General features: G+C 31.1%; 1 protein-coding gene across 1 annotated transcript; it reads right to left on the reverse strand.

The window, feature by feature from the left end:
• Nucleotides 1-13956: 13956 nt before the first annotated feature.
• Nucleotides 13957-18885, reverse strand: LOC122600621 (protein CfxQ homolog). Its single transcript, XM_043773364.1, has 7 exons — nucleotides 18555-18885; nucleotides 17578-17688; nucleotides 17333-17431; nucleotides 16398-16508; nucleotides 15701-16004; nucleotides 15126-15265; nucleotides 13957-14739 (listed from the first exon to the last, which is right to left on the reverse strand). The coding sequence occupies exons 1-7, from the start codon at nucleotides 18813-18815 to the stop codon at nucleotides 14203-14205; spliced, it is 1563 nt and encodes a 520-aa protein (XP_043629299.1). The 5' UTR covers nucleotides 18816-18885; the 3' UTR covers nucleotides 13957-14202.
• Nucleotides 18886-19293: the final 408 nt, after the last annotated feature.

Here is a 19293-nt window from a genome sequence, read left to right on the forward strand (position 1 = left end):
AACTCAAAGAATAGCTCAAAAGAATGGGTAAAATGGGTCGAAAGCTGCTCTCAAAGGGACACATTAAATAAGCAAGAGAATCTAAATATAACTTAATCGAAGACTCAAGTTATATATTAAATGATAAAACATAACCTTCTTAATCACACATGATATAGTAATCACTAGATTTTAGACCCGTATAAATATACGGGTGTATATAAAGATTTTACAGTTAAATAAAACTTATAAATTTATGACAAAAGTCGTAAAATAAATATATGAATCAAGATATGTTTGGTTTGTAAAGATCCATTTAGAAATATATTTAGATAAACATGAAGATTACTTTATTAGATATGTATTAGCTATTAGTATTGATTTATTAAACTAAAAGTATTGGTTAAAAAGTATAAATTAGTGGACCAAAAATTGTAAATTAAGTCAAAACTGAACGCAAAAGCCAATTTGAGGAAATCAAAATTTGTGATTGGTCGATAATTTATTAAAGCAAACTATCTTTTAGTCTATATAAACAGATAAAAATAAAGATTTAGATTTATAATAATTATAAATTAAGTATTTAATGAGGCCAAAATTTGTAATATGAAATACAAAAGGTGTAAATTAGTGAGACATTTTATACAAATATAAATACAAAAATATTTAGATAAAGATTATTAGAATTTTTAAATTATCTTAATATATACTATAAGACAGTTGAACGACTTATTAACCAATCAAATCGTTCGATTTCATCAAATTGGCTTTTGATGATGTCATCATTTAGATAAACTACAAATTAAAAATCCTAATAATCATTATCCAAATATATTATTATATTAATATTTATATTAATTTGTAGAAAAAGTCTCATTAATTTACACTTTTTTGTTTTCCATCAATAATTTACACTTTTTATCCCTGAATTCTTAATTTATATTTATTTTTAGTCATCAACTTGAGAAATTTTTTTAAAATTTATAATCATTTAATTAAATAAAAAAAATTTAACATATAAAATATTTTCTTAAAAAAAATATTTATTTGAAAACTTAATGATTTATTAACAAATATTAGAAGAGTCCTAATTGTTATAAAAAAATATAAAAACAATCCTAATTATTATCATATTATCATAAAACAAGTGATTGAAAATAAACATATGCGTGTTATGAACGTGTATCATGATTAAATACATATACTTGAATGCCAAGTTTGAGATCACAAATATGTTTATATTTTAATTCTTAATATGAGTACATCTGTTTCAAAATATATTATAATGGAGAAATTATTATATATAGCATGTGCCTTGTGAAATAACTACGGCAAACAATTCCATCAATATGTCTAGGCTAATAATGACAGTGAGGAACCTATGATTATTGTACTACAACTTGCAAAATATAACACTTAAAACCGTGTTTTTTTTTAAAAAATTGTAAGCTTTTATGATCTAAATTTATGAAGATCTAATATTGTTAATATCGTAAATCCCGTGTCCAGTGTTGGACACGGGTCTAAAATCTAGTAATAAGACTAATAATAACATCATTAATGCTAAATTTTGAGAATTGAAGAACTATGATTGGTTAGTTAAATGGTAAGGTTAATAAGTTATTAGATTAGTTGATTGGTCAATAAGTTATTGTTAAGTTTTCAAGATTAAAATTATGATAAGATTTTTTGTTTAATTTGTGGATGTAATATGTAAAAGAGATAGGTCCATAAAATTTATGTATTCTTTTGTTACAAAAGCCAAAACTACCATAAAAAGTATAATCATTAAAAAGAAGAATTTTACAAATAATATACAAATTTTTTTTATTTCAACAGAACTATATGTATTTTTTATATTTGGTTTAGTTAATAAAGATATCGATGAAGTGGATTATGACTTTAATATTATAGTTATCCAAATATGATATATCTCCTCGAATTTTTTTATTGTATAATTTAATTTATTTTATATTAATTAAATAAAGTAGTGTTATAATTACATGATGACATCATCAAAAATCAAATTGATGAAATCGAAAGTTATGATTGGTTAATAAGTTATTAGGTCAGTTGTCTTTTACTATACTATTATATATAAAGATAGTATAAAATACATTCAAAACTTTTAAACAAAATAGACTTTTAAACCGAGGGCCGTTCAATTCGGCTTTCATCTTAGAGCATCCCTTTAGCCCATTTCTGAAAGAATGTAACTTAAGCCCATGGAGGCCCACTAACTTTAATAACTCTTTCTTTTGCTAAGATCGTCCATTTTAGCTTTTGTACTATATCAAGATAGAATTGGCCATGGTGCACCCCAAATAAAATAACGTTAGTATAGTCTTAATAATATCATGTTAGAATTTAAAGTTAGTATAATATCAAAATCTTGTTAAGCTTTTTTTTTCTTCGAATAGCTCCCGAAGGCAAATCATTTGGCATTTGGCCCTTGTTAGTTTTTAACAAATCATTTGGTATTTTGGACAATCTCACCATAAGGTATCAATGTCTTATACATGTAATAAATCATGAATTGACAACTTTTAAATTTATTAGTGACATAACCTTCAATATAATGATTGGTCTTACGAACATAATTTTCCTTGACCAATTTGATATCCATTCCATATAAGAAATGGTTGATAGACATGGTTGATGAGCTTGAAGATTCCGATAGTTCATGTAAGTAGCTATGTCAACGACGTACAGTCTTTTCTCACAAAATTCCAATAGTCCATGTAAAAAATACTACTGACTTCTCATTTCAAAATTAGTCAAAATTAGTCGAACCCAAAACATGAAAGAAGTGAAACTAAAAAAAACAACCTACAGTAGAACCTCTATAATTTAATACTCGATAAAATAATAACCTCGATAAAACTAATAATTTGTCTGGTCCTAACTTGGAACCAGTACACAATTGGACCCCGATCAATAAAATAATAAGATAATAACTTTCTTGAAACCCTAATGTAAATATATTAGTCCAATAAAACTATAAATTAATAATTCCTTAAATATTTCAAAGTTTTAGTATTGTCTAGTAAAATAATGAATCTAATCACTTGTGTTTTTTTGGGAACTTGAATCTAAATTGAGTTCATCTTTAAATGTTCTCATCGCATTTAAGAGTTGAGACATTATCTTCTCGTATTGTAACAAAAAGTTGTGAAGTGTCCAATGATCTTTTGAGAGTGTTTTATATTGTAGTTTGACTAACTTTCAGATCAAAAGTTTTGTCAAGCTACTGCACCAAATTTTGTTGGGTACACCCTTGATGATCTCTCTTATACTTGTATAACAATTTTTGTTGTTGATTGGTCATGGACTCATAGTTGATTTTTTTAACACCTTTTAGTTTAGAAGCCATAGTTGATGTGAGTTTAAACCTATCCTTGGGCATTGTATAGTGAGAAATCTAGAATCATGTACATTGAACTACCTTTAATTCAAAACAATGCACTTGACAAGTTCATTTAGTTTAATGTGTCAACATAAATTAAAAATTAAAATTAAAAAGGAAAATTTTAAAGATTATATATGAATATCTTTAAATTAATAATTTATTAATTTATCGATATAATAATATGTCAATAAATTTATAAAAAACTCCGATCCCGACATTATTAATTTATAGAGGTTTTACTGTATATCATGAAAGAAATAAAACTAAGAATACATAATCAACTACTTTAATAACTCAAATTAACCTAAAAAGTCTTGATTGTATAAGATTAAACTATGACGGTATGACCTGTTGTATGCATATGGCTTTAAGGTTCCAAATTGTTCCCCCTGCAATCACCTGTGGTGGTTCTTGCCCATCATGATGGAAACATCAATATTACCTTAGCTAACCAGGTATTGTGAACTACAAAGGTGGTGGCTTAGTGGTAAAAAAAAGTTTGGTCTTATAACGGCGAAAACACCTTGACCATGGAGGTCCCAAATTTGAATTCTAGGAACAAGTGGTCATGCTCCGATTTAGAGAAGAAAAAAAAAGTTATTGTGAAGAATTAGTTCTCTATTGTTTTTATTAGCCCATCTTAATTAACTGATTGTATATCATGCGTCTCTAAAATATCAAATGTTAACCATCACATAAACAGAAATTAAAAATACACAATAACTATAAAAATGAAAGATTCAAGTACATCGATACACAAACATATACAGTATTTACCCATTGCATATTTTATAAGCAAGAATACCATCTAATGACACACACACATACATGTGACATATTTTACAACAAAGAACACAATATATGTAATACATCAACAACAGAACCAATTTTATTGAGGATTTATCTTATTCTTATTCTTGATATCTTTAGCAACTTTTGTGACGCCATTTACTACACACTTGGCCATCATGGTAGAAACATGCTTCTTACTTGCAGGCATAACTGTTGCATTTTTCGATTTTGATGAACCCACGTTTGCAGTGCGGTTCATCTGCTGACCATTGTCTGCCATTGATCTCACTTTTTCCAGCAATTCTCTAGAAAGTATATTAGTTTTGTGTGGATGTATATAACTACTAAATATTTTTGAATATAAAGAGGTGACATTTCAATGTAGATATACACTACTGAGTTGCACACATCTCTCTATAGTTTTATTTCTATTAACAATATCCAGGAACTTATGCTAAACTTTCATATGTATTTGTGTGTGACATATTAAGAGGTGTGTAATCTTATATGGTCTAAGTTCCACACATTTCATAGTTTTATTTGTATGTAGCATTTGGCTAACAATATCCTGGAAGTTATGCTTAACTTTCATGGTAGATTAGAGGTGTGTATTCTTAATTGGGAGCCCATATTAGTATCACTATTTTTTTATTAGTGTACCACACCGTTCAACTTTCATGGTCGACTTTCTCATAGTTTTATTTGTATGTACTGTGTCTAAGTGTGTAACAATATCCGAGAACTTGTTCTTAACTTTCATGGTTATTTGTGGGTGAATATAATGATGAATGTAAAGTTTTCATACAAGTCCCCATTTACCAACATATCAAAATAGAAACACTAACCAGAAAACATACCAAAACCATTTTACATATTACTAGCACGGTACCCGCGCGATGCAGCGGTAGTCATGACGGTGATGGTGTGATGGTTGGGCAACGGGTGGTGATGGAGCGACGTTGAGTTGTGTATATAATTGATGTAAAAGGTTAATGGACATATTTTAAAACATAAAGAATTGATAGTGTGATTTAATCATTAATGTTTAATAGGTAGTGTGTGTGAAAGTATTTTTAAGGGGTGCCAAATGAAAATATTACATATTTTCAACATTACCAAAAATAAAAAGGGATATTCTTTTTATAATACTAGCACGGTACCCGCGCTATGCGGTGGTGGTTGTGGCGGCGACGGTATAATGGTTGGACGACTGTTGGTGGTGGAGCGACGGTGAGTTGTGTATATAATTGATGTAAAAGGTTAATGGACATATTTTAAATGATAAAGGACTGACAGTGTAATTTAATCATTAATGTTAAAAGGATAGTGTATATGAAAGTATTTTAAGGGGTGTTAAGTGAAAATATGTAAACATTACCAAAAATAAAAAGGACTATTCTTTTTATAATATAGTATAGATAGTATAGATATAGAGTAAATTACACAGATGGTACCTAAAGTATACCTCAGATTACTCTTTTGATACAAACTTTTGAACTTTCACTCGGATCATACCTAAACTTGCACTTTTCCACATTGATCATACCCAACGTTTCATTTTTCCACTCGGACCATACCTATCACTAACGGTTGTCTATTTGGCCATTAAGTCAGGCCACGTGTCGTGCACGTGAGGTATCAAATACGTTATTTCATGTATATTTCACGTATCATCCGTGTAATTTATTTTAAAACTAATTATAAAAAAGTTTAAACTTTTATTTATATTCATTTATTAAGTTGGGTAGATATGATATTTCGTATGAGAAAATTATATATATATTTTTCATATTTTTGTATTATCTTTTGAATAAATTTTCATTAAAAGATACAAATAAATTGTAAAAATTAAAAAATAAAAACAAAAAATGATACAAATAAGTTGTAAAAGTAAAAGATATAAAACAAAAAATAAAAACGTCCTCATTATTCTCACCATTGTTTCATCAATATAATAAATAATAATAAAAAATATAATAATAAAAATAACAAGTTAATAATAGGAAACTTTATATGCATGATTTTATCAAAATAATAATAATAATAATAACAATAATAATAATAATAATAAACTTTTTTTTCATTGAAAAACAAACAAAAATATTTTTTTATAAAAAATATATCTACCAAACTTAGTAAATATATAAAAAAAATATAAATATAAATTACATGGATGATACCTGAAGTACACATGAAATTACGTGTTTGCACGACACGTGGTTTGGCTTAATGACCAAATAGACAACCGTTAGTAATAAGTATGGTCTGAGTGGAAAAGTAAAACTTTGGGTATATATGATCAGTGTTGAAAAGTACAAGTTTAGGTATGTTCTTAGTGGAAATTCAAAAGTTTGTATTAAAAGAGTAATCTGGGGTATACTTTAGATAACATGCGTGTAATTTACTCTATTATATATCTAGATTCAAGTGATGAAGTTTTCAGATGGAGCATAACTGATGGATTGTACCAGTAGATAAGAAATATAAACTGAAAATATTCAGGGCTAATGTAAATAATAAATCAGCAACTTCATTATACTTAAGTTACAAGTTCATTGTTTCCACCACTTACTTGAATGGCTGCTATAAAAGTTACAAACCTCCATACAACCATTGCGTCATGTGCGTATAAATAGGGAAATCTAATTGGAATCTGATGTTCTTCTTGTTCTTTAGCACTGGAAATTATGGACACACATAGTGTCACGAATTCTAGTGGGCTGAGACGCTGAGTCTCGAGCAAACAAGACATAGGCAGATGAAATTCATGGACCAGATATATAAGCATATCGTTGCACCATGGAGGATTTATATGAAAAAGAAACCTTACCTACAGAATAAGAAATGCAATACATTCAATCTGTATGGTTTTTGTTTGAACTTGTTTATGTTGTTTATTTTCTTTTCTTTATTTTTATTTATTTTCTTGGGATACTAGTGATCTTTACCTTTCATTAAAGTTTTCAATCAGCTTCTGTTTAATTTGTCATTGTAGTATAACACTTAGAGGTGGGGGAAGCGGTCTACTCGAGTCGGGTCGGGTCATGTTAACATTCAATACGAGTTATGGGTCAACATAACCCGACTCTTTTTGACCGGTACCCAACTTAGTTTATTGTGACTGCTATACATGGTAAAAGAAAAAGAAAATTCTAATGCCGTTTTTTACGGATTTTGGGTCCCAATACCGTCTTCGATGATGTATGGGAGAGGTTGAAATGTAAACAGTCTTACCTTTACCAAAGGTAGAGAGCCTGTCCAGGGTCTACCAAAGGTAGAAAAATACCTCCAGCCTTGTTGGCCGGACATGAGAATCGAACCCTTGACTTTTATCTCCAAAGACAAAGGTTCCAACCACTGCTACACATGGTCCTTGCTATTTTTGTTCACTATGACGGGTATGACTAGTTGTATGCATATGGCCTTAAGGTTCCAAATTTTCCCCCCTGCAATCATCTTTGATGTTTCTTGGCCAGTATGATTACTATCGGTGGCGGAATTAGAAACGAAAGTGACTGGTAGCACGATTTTTTTCCACTAGTCTTGTATCGGCATAAAGTAACGATAACAATAATGACTAAATTGTTATGATTTTTAGCATTTTTAGCTCTTTATAATGGATTTTAAGAATTTTTTGGCCCTTTTAATAGTTTGTATTTATCATTTACTTGTACAAATACAATTTTATAAGTTTTATTAATAAAAAAATGCTTCAAAAATTTTAAGTTGGTTATATTAACCGGTATTCCATATTTATTTGACTCGTAACATCAATAAAAAATACATCATTTTTCAAAAAATTTGAACTACAAGAATTTAACGGACGGGTAGCCCGCGCTATCCCTTAGCTCTATATGGTTCAATTCCGCCCCTGATAACTGCATTTTGTTTAACTGTTTCTCTATTATATAAAATGTAATACCTGTCACCATTTCACAAACAGAACTTCAAAATACACAATAACGTTAAAACTGAAAAAATCAGGTACATTAATACACAAACATATATAGTATTTACGTATTACAGTTTTTAATAAGCAAGAGAATCTAATGACAAGTCAAATTTTATAAACAAGGATACAATCTAAGAACACACACATACATATGACATACAGTATTTTATAACAAAGAACATCAATATATGTAATACATCTACTGAAACATTTTTATTGAGGGTTTATTTTATTCTTATTCTTGTAATCACTAGCAACTTTTGTGACGCCCTCTACTACACACTTGGCCATCATGGTAGAAACATGCTTCTTGGTTGCAGGCATAACTGTTGCATTTTTTGATTTTGATGGACCTATGTTTGTAGTGCGGTTCATCTGCTGACTGTTGTCTGCCATTGATCTTTTCTTTTTCAACAATTCTCTAGAAATTATATTACTTTTGTGTGGATATATATAATTACAAAATATTTTGAATATCAAAGAGGTGGAATATCAATGTGTATATATATACTAGTAAGTTGCACACACCTCTCTATAGTTTTATTTGTATAACAATTCTAGGAACTTATGCTTAAATTTCATATCTATTTGGGGGTGACATATTAAGGGGTGTATTCTTATATATGGTGAAGTTTCACATATTTCATAGTTTTATTTGTTTGTAGTATTTGGCTAACAATATCCTAGAACTTATGCTTAACTTTCATGGTAGAGTAGAGGTGTGTATTCTTAATTATATGGTCGACTTTCTATTAATTTGATTTGTATATATGTAGCGTGTCTGACAATATCCTAGAACTTATTCTTAGCTTTCATGGGTATTTGTGGGTGAATATAAAGGTGAACTAATGTAAAGTTTTCATACAAGTTATCTTTCACAAACATAAGATACAAATTACTTTTAGATGTGGGAATTTTGAGTTTTCACCCATTTACCTACAAATGGGTCAATTTGGGTATTTTTATCGCTAATAGGCCACAATGCTAAACGTGTAAAACTCATAAAATAGCTCAAAAGATCGGGTTAAATGGGTCGAAAGCTGCTCCCAAAAGGACACATTAGATAAACAAGAGATCTTAAATATAACTTAATCAAAAACTCGAATTATAAGTGAAATGATAATACATAAGCTTCTTAGATCACTTGACATAGTCTATTCTATAACCAAAAGAGGAAGTTAGGTATACAGCTGACACTCTTGAGAGCCCTTCCTGGGCCTAGAATTCCCGCCCACCGCTACACCCCCGTCCTTCCCCCTTCTTTTTTTCATTAAACTTAATCTAAAGTTGATCTTCTCATGTAGTCATGTAAGCTTTTATTTATCTTTTACAACCCTAATTCTCTCATTTGAAACCTATTTTTCTCTACCTTTCTCTGTAACGGTGATCTTTACTCCCCTAAAATCCTCTTCTTTATAACCATATAAATTAATTCATATAAAATGCATTCAAACTTTTGAACCAAATAGACTTTTAAACCAAAGGCCCTTCGGCTTTCATCTTAGAGCATCCCTTTAGCCCATTTCTGAAGCTGTAACTTAAGCTTATGGAGGCCCACTAACTTTAATTATTCTTTTGCAAGCTCATCCATTTTAGCTTTTGTTTCACACCATGCTTCAATTGCTGTTCATTTTCTCTGCGCTTCTAAGTTGAATATACTATATCAAAATAGAATTGGCCATGGTGCACCCCAGATAATTTAACGTTAGTATAATCTTAATAACATCATGTTAGTATTTAACGTTATTGTACTTTCCATTATAACTTACTGGTTGAGCACCAGCTTTATATATTGGAGGTCTCGAGTTCAAGACATGGGAAAGACATTTAAGGGAGTTGTGAAGCAGGTTTGAATTCTACAGCATGGGCAAGGTTTTATCCCAACTAAATGTCATGCCTTCAGGCGGTTTAGTTGAGAGTTTCTCTTCCTGCTAGGAATTGAGGGTGAGGGAGTTCTAGCAGACATAGTTAAGACAACGTAAACTAAATCTCCTGTTGCGAGCAAATGATTCACATCTTTCAAAACAAAAAATATTTAACGTTACTATAATATTTAAATCTTGTGAAGCTTGTTATTTTTAAATAGCTCTCGAAGGCAAATCATTTGCCATTTGACACTAATTAAAGGGAAGTGATATTCATACAAAATAATTTATCCATCTACAACAAATATACATATTGTAATGCACAGAATACAACTGAATGATGCAAATATTATTGTAGATATCTAATATTTGTTGTAGCAATATCATTTCCTCTTATTAAATTCTAACAAATCATTTGATAAAGCAAAATTCTGCTCCGCCACCAATAAGATATCAATGTCTTATACATGTAATAAATCATGAATCGACAACTTTTAACCTTATAAATAACAGGAAGAGTTATTTAAAAACCTTTAAAAGAAAAACACGTAAATTATTTTGGACTACACATTCTCTCTCCTTTTTTTTCTCTTCAATAAAAAATGAAAATTCATTTAAATCATTCAAAATGTTTTATCTCACAAACCGTATATCGTTAGATGAAAAAAAATATGGGTAGTCTTAAAATTCCGTTCTCTTTCATTAGAGATGCGACTCGATATAGTTTTGAAGACTTTTTAATTTTTGTTTTTCCCCTTGTATTTGTGTAGTTACACATGTGTAGTATCTTTGTTTTCACATGTAGATAACTAAATGACCATCTGTATGACTGTACACCACAATGAAAGTTAAGGTTTGTGGGGCCTGTCAGTCTATGGCGGGGCCATAGCAGTTAAGGGCGGAGCCCATTAGGTAGATCACTTATCACCGATCACCCATATGGCTTATCACACTCTATGACTTATCACGTTATGACCTATCGCCCCCTGTGACCTATCACCCCCACCAGCTACCCTTTATGAATTTCTTGAAGGGCGAAACCCATTTTGAATCACAATTTCGTTTAACCTACTCATGTGTAGGTTGTGTGTAAGTACAAACAAAAGTAAAATTAAAAAGTCGTTAAAAGTATATCGAGTCGCATTTCTAATGAAAGAAACGAAATTTTAAGACTATCCATACTTTTTCCATCTAACGATGTATGGTTTGTAAGATAAAGCATTTTGAATGAATTTTCATTTTTTACGGAAGAGGGAGAAAAGGAGAGAGAATGTGCGGTTCTCGCATTCTTCTTTTTAGAGTTTTCGAGATAACTCACCCCAACATAACATAACTTTTAAAATAATGATTGACCTTACAAAAATAATTTTCGTTCAACTTTTATTTTAACGAAGTGAAAAGAATGCGACCAATTGAAAAATATAAAAAGGTCCGCATTATCAATTTGATATGCATTCAATATAAGAAATGGTTGATACTTGATAGCTATGTACTCACGAAACATATACAGCAAAGGGGTAAAGAACGGGTAACGGTAAACTAAAAAATTTTAGGATACGAGTACGGCAAAAATACGATAATAAAAAATATTAAAAATTTAAATATATTGATTTTATATAGAGAGAGACTTGAGAGATTATGTAGAATTATACATGTATAATTTTATAATATATGCTAGATGGTGACCGGTGATCACGGATTAAACTGTTACTAATCAATTTTGGAATAGAAATAGCTTGATGGTAACCTCAATTGTATAATGTAGTTGGTTTGTATTTGGAGGTATGCATAATTGCAAAATGACAGTCGTTTTTGGAATAGAGTAAGCTCGGTTAAACCCTAATATTAATTAGATACGGTATGGAAGCTTCACAGAAACGTTTCGGTATATAGTGAAACTTGAAGGAAACATTTCGTACGAGTTTCCGTTCCTATGGAGTTTTCGAAATAGGTGAGACTACCTATTTGGAGTTTCGGTGCATTATAGCTTGATAGAAATGGTTGATAAGTTTGAAGATTCCGATAGTTATGTAACTAGCCATGTCAACCGTCTTGTCTCACAAAATTTCAATAGTTAAAAGTTAAAACACTACTGACTTCTCATTTCAAAAGAAATCGAGCCCAAAACATGAAAGTAAAACTATGAATACAACCCAAAATATGAAAGAAATAAAACTAAGAATACATCAACTACTTAAATAAGTCAAATTAACCTAAAAAGTCTTAACACCTCAACGTAAATAGAACGTGGGTTATGGGAGCGTTAATGTGAGCTGCAATTTCAAAAACCTATATACATTCCGTTTCTCTCAAACACAAATTCGTGATTTCTATGCATTTGGTCATAATTTCTTATTCTGGTTCTTTCTTTGAAACACACACATACCGAAAATTCCAAATCTTTTGATTGCATCCGATTGAATAATCTGCGTGAACTTACAAAAAAAATTCGATGTATAAGTAATCACACGTCTTTCAAATATTATTGTTATCCTGTCGTTTTATCGTTTACTTATTTCTCCAACATTTAATTGACTTAAAATTAAGTAGTGGTAACTTTTTTGTTTATCATAAAACTGAATATCGAGTATTATCCTTTTACAGGGAAAAAGTCAATTAATTTTTCATTTGTAAAAAGAACTCGAAATTAACCTAAAAAGGTTCAAAACACATCAAGGTAAAAAAGAACGGGGATTTTGGAGCGTCTATGTTAGCCGCGGTTTCGAAACCTATACATACATATATATATATATATATATATAGTTAACGTACCTATATTTGAATTCTAGGAACAAGTGGTCGTGCTCCGATTAAGAGAAGAAAATAAAAGCTATTGTGAAGAATTAGTTCTCTATTGTTTTTATTAGCCCATCTTAATTAACTGATTGTATATCATGCGTCTCTAAAATATCAAATGTTAACCATTTCATAAACAGAAATTAAAAATACACAATAACTATAAAAATGAAAGATTCAAGCACATCAATACACAACACAAACATATACAGTATTTACCCATGACATATTTTATAAGCAAGAATACCATCTAATGACACACGCACAAACATATGACATATTTTACAACAAAGAACACAATATATGTAATACATCAACAACAGAACCATTTTTATTGAGGATTTATCTTATTCTTATTCTTGATATCCTTGGCAACTTTTGTGAAGCCATTTACTACACTCTTGGCCATCATGGTAGAAACACGCGTCTTGCTTGCAGGAATAACTGTTGCATTTTTCGATTTAGATGAACCTACGTTTGCAGCGCGGTTCATCTGCTGACCGTTGTCTGCCATTGATCTTTCCTTTTTCAGCAATTCTCTAGAAAGTATATTAGTTTTTTGTGGATGTATATTACTAAATATTTTGAATATAAAGAGGTAACATATCAATGTATATATACACTAATGAGTTGCACACATCTCTCTATAGTTTATTTCAATGTAGCATATATCTAACAATATCAAGGAACTTATGCTAAACTTTCATATGTATTTGTGTGACATATTAGGAGGTGTGTATTCTTATATGGTCTAAGTTCCACACATTTCATAGTTTTATTTGTATGTAGCATATGGCAAACAATATCCTGGAACTTATGTTTAACTTTCATGGTAGATTAGAGGTGTGTATTCTTAATTATGTGGTCGACTTTCTCATAGTTTTCTTTGTATATATGTAGCATGTCTAACTGTCTAAGTGTGTAACAATATCCTAGAACTTATTCTTAACTTTCATGGTTACTTGTGGGTGAATACAAAGATGAATGTAAAGTTTTCATACAAGTCCCCATTTACCAACATATCAAAATAGCAACACTAACCAGAAAACACACCATAACCATTTTACATAGATTCAAGTGATGAAGTTTTCAAGTGGAGCATAACTGATGGATTGTAGTAGATAAGAAATATCAAACTTAAAAATATTGATGGCTAATGTAAATAATAAATTAGCAACTTCATTATACTTAAGTTACAAGTTCATTGTTTCCACCACTTCCTTGAATGGCTGCTATAAAAATTACAATTAAATACAAAATTCATCTTTTTACCAATCTTTTCTACACCTTTCTGCAAATATAAAATGAATTATACATCATAAAGACTGTAACAATAACACACATCCAACAAAACGAGCCACCTTTAATTTTGAAGGATTAAGATAGACAAGAAAATGACTTTTTCCTTGTCATTTTGAAAATAACCTGAGCCCGCTTTGTAAATCTTCTAATGTGATTGTCAACAATTCATCGGTGTCCATACATTCGAAACTAAGCCTCAAATCCAAATTCTCACGAGCATTGACTAACAAAGGATCAACCAAACCTCCATTCAGCTCCTTCCTTTGTTTCTCAGTTGTTTCTTTCTCTATTAAATTTGCCAGAGTTTTAGCTGTACATGAAGGATGCAATTTGAACCCGTATAATATACTGCCGTCAGTTTGATTATCCATTTTTAAATGAAGAATATTGGCTAAATCATCGGTACTAAAGTCATCAAAGGTGAAAAATTTAGTCACTCTTCTACAGAAACCTTCATTGGAAGAGATAACGCGCTTCATTGGTTCGCTATAGCCAGCAAAGATAACTACTACTTTACCACTATCCATAACTGACATAATCTCTTCAAGAGCTTCTAACCCATAGTCTTTATCATCAGACTTTTGCATGGGTATTAATCGATATGCTTCATCCACAAACAAAATCCCGCCTTCAGCTTCTTTTACCTGCATCATAATGATTAAAGTTAGTCCATACTTCCCATCAAGGACAATTGGATATTTTTAACAGTCGTCATCTGCAAAAGATCCATAGTTTCCTCAAAAAAAAAAAAGTTCTTTGAAGGATCATTTTAACAGTTGTGCCATATGCAAAAAAAGATCCATACTTTCCATCAAGGGTATACCCAATTGGATATTCGGAATTTGTTAAGGGGGAATTTAAAATTTAAATATTTCTTTGATATATGGGATTCAGGAGGTCACTTTTAGTGGTTGTGTCGTGTACAAAGATCCATACTTTTCATGAAGGGGTAAATTGGGCTTTTCATACCAAATACAGAACACTATGAACATTATAGAAAAAAGCACAATCTGGAATGAGAGATACATACCACTCTTCTAGTCTTGGGCCCGGTATGACCAACAAATTCTCCAACTAAATCAGTTCTTTGTACCTCTGTTACCTTGTCAGTTGGTAAAATCCCAACCATGAAAAGTAATTTTCCAAGGATCCGAGCTACCATGGTCTTACCTGTAGATAGCTTAAGGTCAGCACATATGATTAAAGATATGATACAAATTACAATTAGATATGGCAATTTTGACCCATTACTTACAAATGAGTCAATTTGGGTTAATTTTTATCCCTAATAGGCCAGAATGCCAAATGTGTAAAACTCAAAGAGTAGCTTAAAAGAACAGGTTAAATGGGTCGAAAGTTGCACCCCTTCTATTAAAAAGCAAAAGATCCTAAATAGATTTTAATCAGAATTATATTATAATTGAAATGATATAACCTGCTTAATTAGACTTGATATAGTAACCATAGTATAGAACACCTTGAAACTTTTGAACAAAGTAGCCCTTCAAGCCAACTAGACCCACATTGACCTGTACCAAAAAGTTACCCGATAACCAACCCGCCCACTTTAGCCAAATATAATTACAAAATCTCCGAATTAATCACCTGTTCCAGGATTGCCAAGGAAGGCCATATGAGGTGGTCTTCGGATTCCCACTTTTAAACCAAGGGCCCTTCGCCTTTCATCTAAGAGCATCCCTTTAGCCCATTTCCTAAGTTGTAACTTAAGCTCATGGAGGCCCACTAACTTTGATAATTCTTTTTCAAGCTCATCCATTTTAGCTTTTGTTTCACTGCATGCTTCAATGGCTCTACGTTTTCTCTGCTCTTCTAAGTAAGAGGTGAGGAGTGCCAGCAGCTTCTCGTTTCCTGGTCCTTGTGATAGATGATTCAAAGGAGTCATACCTTCCTGTGGCCGCCAAAAATAACAATCAAATTCAAATTTATTAGAGGTAGTAGTTCTAATCCGTTTACTATAAATTCTATCTTTAAGGGGTCAGACGGGCATTTAGCATTTTTTAGCTTAAAAGAAAATAGGTCAAAACTCGGCCCAAAGTGTGTAGAAAAATTCATAAAACCTTGCAAGTAATAGATTCCATAATCAAACTTGACAACTATCATATATTAAATTATTAAAATTCTGAAAAATAAGAATTCCGGCCCACCCAACTCGACCCAAACCGAACCTAAAGATTATTCTGTTAGACCCATTGCCCAACACCCCCAACCTCTAAGATTTATCAAAAATATTGATTATAAAACATAAATAGTAAAAAATAAATATAAAAAAAGTCACTAGTACATCATCTTTGGCACTACAGTCAGCATTATGCTCTAGCAATGTCTTTACAGTTGAGCTGTCCTCAGCTCTCAAAGAGTGCCAAACAGAAAGGTGCAATGGAGTCATTCCATTCTGCATAAATAATAAAAGATTAGTTTCCCGTCGAGTTTAGGTTACATGACCTAATGGAGATCAGCAAAGAAATGAACGTCTCACAAAAATGGGTCAAAACAGAAGGTTTTTTGTACATGTAAAAATGGTCAGGTCATCCCAAGTGATTTTTCATCCAAATCTGTTACACTTTTCATGATAATTAGTGTGTCAGATATGATTACAAAAAAATTTTTAACTTCAATAACCACTCAACTCATAAAATACATATATTTAGCAGACTTTATGCATTAGAGATGCACTATTATGTGATTTTCAAATTTCAAGATGTTTAATCCATTTAACCTACGCTAACCTTGATTAACTAACCTTGATTAACTAAGAGCGGTGCAACCGCACAAAACTGTACTGGACTGTATAGTACTGGTTTAGTCACAATACTCTGGACCAGACTCAAACTTTGGGCCACTGACTTAAGCCAAGACTTTCACCTAAACAACATGATTTAAATAAAATATAGAAGAAAAAAAGGTTTGGACCAGACAATTACCAAACCAAATACATACTGAAGCATAGTAGCATACTAAGAACTATTTTTTTTCCATCATTCATACTTGGTACCGAGAAATGAGCATACTGGTATCGCTTTGGTATGTATTTAGTTACGTATTACTTTTTCAGAGTTTGCCCTGAGCTTTGTACACTCCAATGCTTGTCAACCCCATATAGAAATATATAAACTGAATCCACCCATTCAAATGGTTTTAGAATGTGGGATAAGATTCAATAAACTTCTGTTGATATGATGATCACAAAAAAAAAAAAAAAAGAAGTAAAATACATACATTTGCTTTGGCTTCGGTAGAAGCCCCATGAGAGAGAAGAAGCGCAGCAGCTTCATTAGAACCATTTTTAGCAGCCATGTGCAACGGAGTTTCTCCATACTGCAAATTCATATATAGCAAAACAAGTAACATTCTTTTAGCCTATTTCCTTTCAATAACCTCATTTTTAATTTTGGGTCTACAGAGAACTGGACTTCTAAAACTAATCACAACCAAGAGTAAATCATGAGTTTCCGGGTCCTAACCATGTTCTTTGCTTCCAACTCAACAGTTTCAGGCTCAGTCAAGTTCAAAAGAAACTTGACCACTTCAACACTGTTATGACCAGCAGCTACATGAAGGGGTGTATTTGCCATCTACATAGTGAATGCAAAAAACTGAAATAAGCTTACATATTATTGAAAAGGTTTCAAACATGAATCAAGTACGAAGCAAAAAACATCAAAACCCTTTGGTTCCTTATAAACAACTACAAAATAACAAAGGAGAAAACTTCACAGTGGCAAATCCAAATTACTGAAAAATGCGGCATTGATCATTGATAAACTTTACAGTGGCAAATCCAAACTATGGAAAATGCCACATTCATTATTGCTACGGAGTAACTAACATGACTAACGCAACAAAAAGTATATATTATTAGCAAGTATCAGTATTCTTCAGTAATGCCTCACACATATACCACATCAAACTAAAACCACAACTATGTTTCCGATCACAACCCTCCATTCGACTTGACCATCATCCGTTTAAACTAATCTATTCTATCAGGTGCGTTGACTACCATACATATGTCCCAACTTATCTCTTTATCCTAATCAACTTAGAAAAAGGGCTTCCTTAATCAATCATTCAATCCTAATGTACATGATTCGCCACCACGAAAACAAAAAATCAGTTGTCTTTAGAACTTAATTATCCCATCAATCAAATCATCATTACACAAAAACCTTAAAAGACAGCCAAACTTGTCACTTGGGCATTACACTTACACCATACATATTGTATGCATTTTTTCTAATCAACCTAACATAAACCCATAATCACAATTTATCAAATTCACAAACTTTACAATCAAAATTACACAAAAAACAAAGTAGTCAAATTTCCAAACTTTCTTCAATAAAAACAAAAATCTTGAAAAAGGGGTTTCATTTCTAGTAATAAAAATTAAATCTTGATAATAAAAAACAAGTGGGTATGATTAAATTTGAATTCTTACAACAGGGTTGCGATCATTAATGAGAGAAGGGTTCTCCCGGAGACGTTTCTGGACGCCGGAGAGATCGCCGGACTGAGCAGATGCATGAATTGTAATGGGTTTTGTAGCTTTTGAAATCATCTCTGAAGAAGATGAAGATTTTGATGATTTTGTTAATGTGAATTGGGAAAAACTTAACAAATTTTCTTGCTTTTTTTGGAATATTGGTTTTTTGGGACTGACGATTTCTTGTGTGATTTCAAGATTTGATCTTTTCTTCATTAAATTGGTGTCTGTATGTATAAATTGTGTATGTACTTACACACACATACACATACACACACTAACCCCAAATGGGAGATGATATGGAAAAAGAAAGAAATTTTAATAATAATAATAATGTGTATTGGGAATTACCAAAATTTTATATAATTTTATACTAAAAGTGTTTTAAATAATTGAGTGGTTATAGTAAAATGTATGAAAAAGTGTGTGAACTGTGAATGGTGAGGAAAGTAGCTGTCTTCCATGATTATTGTGTGTGTCGGTGGTGCATATGGAGAGTAATAATGCAAAACTAGTTTAGATGATTCTCCCTCCGTCCCATTTTAGTTTTTAGGTTGACTAACTTTGATCATTAATAATTTTGTTTGTGTCATGTAATACTTGATATAAAATATATGAATGAATTGGATTTTTAATATACTTTTCGTTCATATAAGTTTCATCAACTACTATATAGTACAAACAAAGTTATTTA

This window comes from Erigeron canadensis, chromosome 5, assembly GCF_010389155.1.
Source record: "Erigeron canadensis isolate Cc75 chromosome 5, C_canadensis_v1, whole genome shotgun sequence".
Classification (NCBI taxonomy): domain Eukaryota; kingdom Viridiplantae; phylum Streptophyta; class Magnoliopsida; order Asterales; family Asteraceae; genus Erigeron; species Erigeron canadensis.

Bases quoted from the DNA above. Each gene is read 5' to 3' on its own strand.
- LOC122600621 (XM_043773364.1), bottom strand. From the start codon at position 18,815: ATGAAGAAAAGATCAAATCTTGAAATCACACAAGAAATCGTCAGTCCC. The intron at 15,266-15,700 runs GTGATTAATTCG...AGCTATCTACAG, and splicing joins CCTTGGCAATCCTGGAACAG to GTAAGACCATGGTAGCTCGG. The intron at 14,740-15,125 runs GTATGTATCTCT...ATTATGATGCAG, and splicing joins GGCCCAAGACTAGAAGAGTG to GTAAAAGAAGCTGAAGGCGG.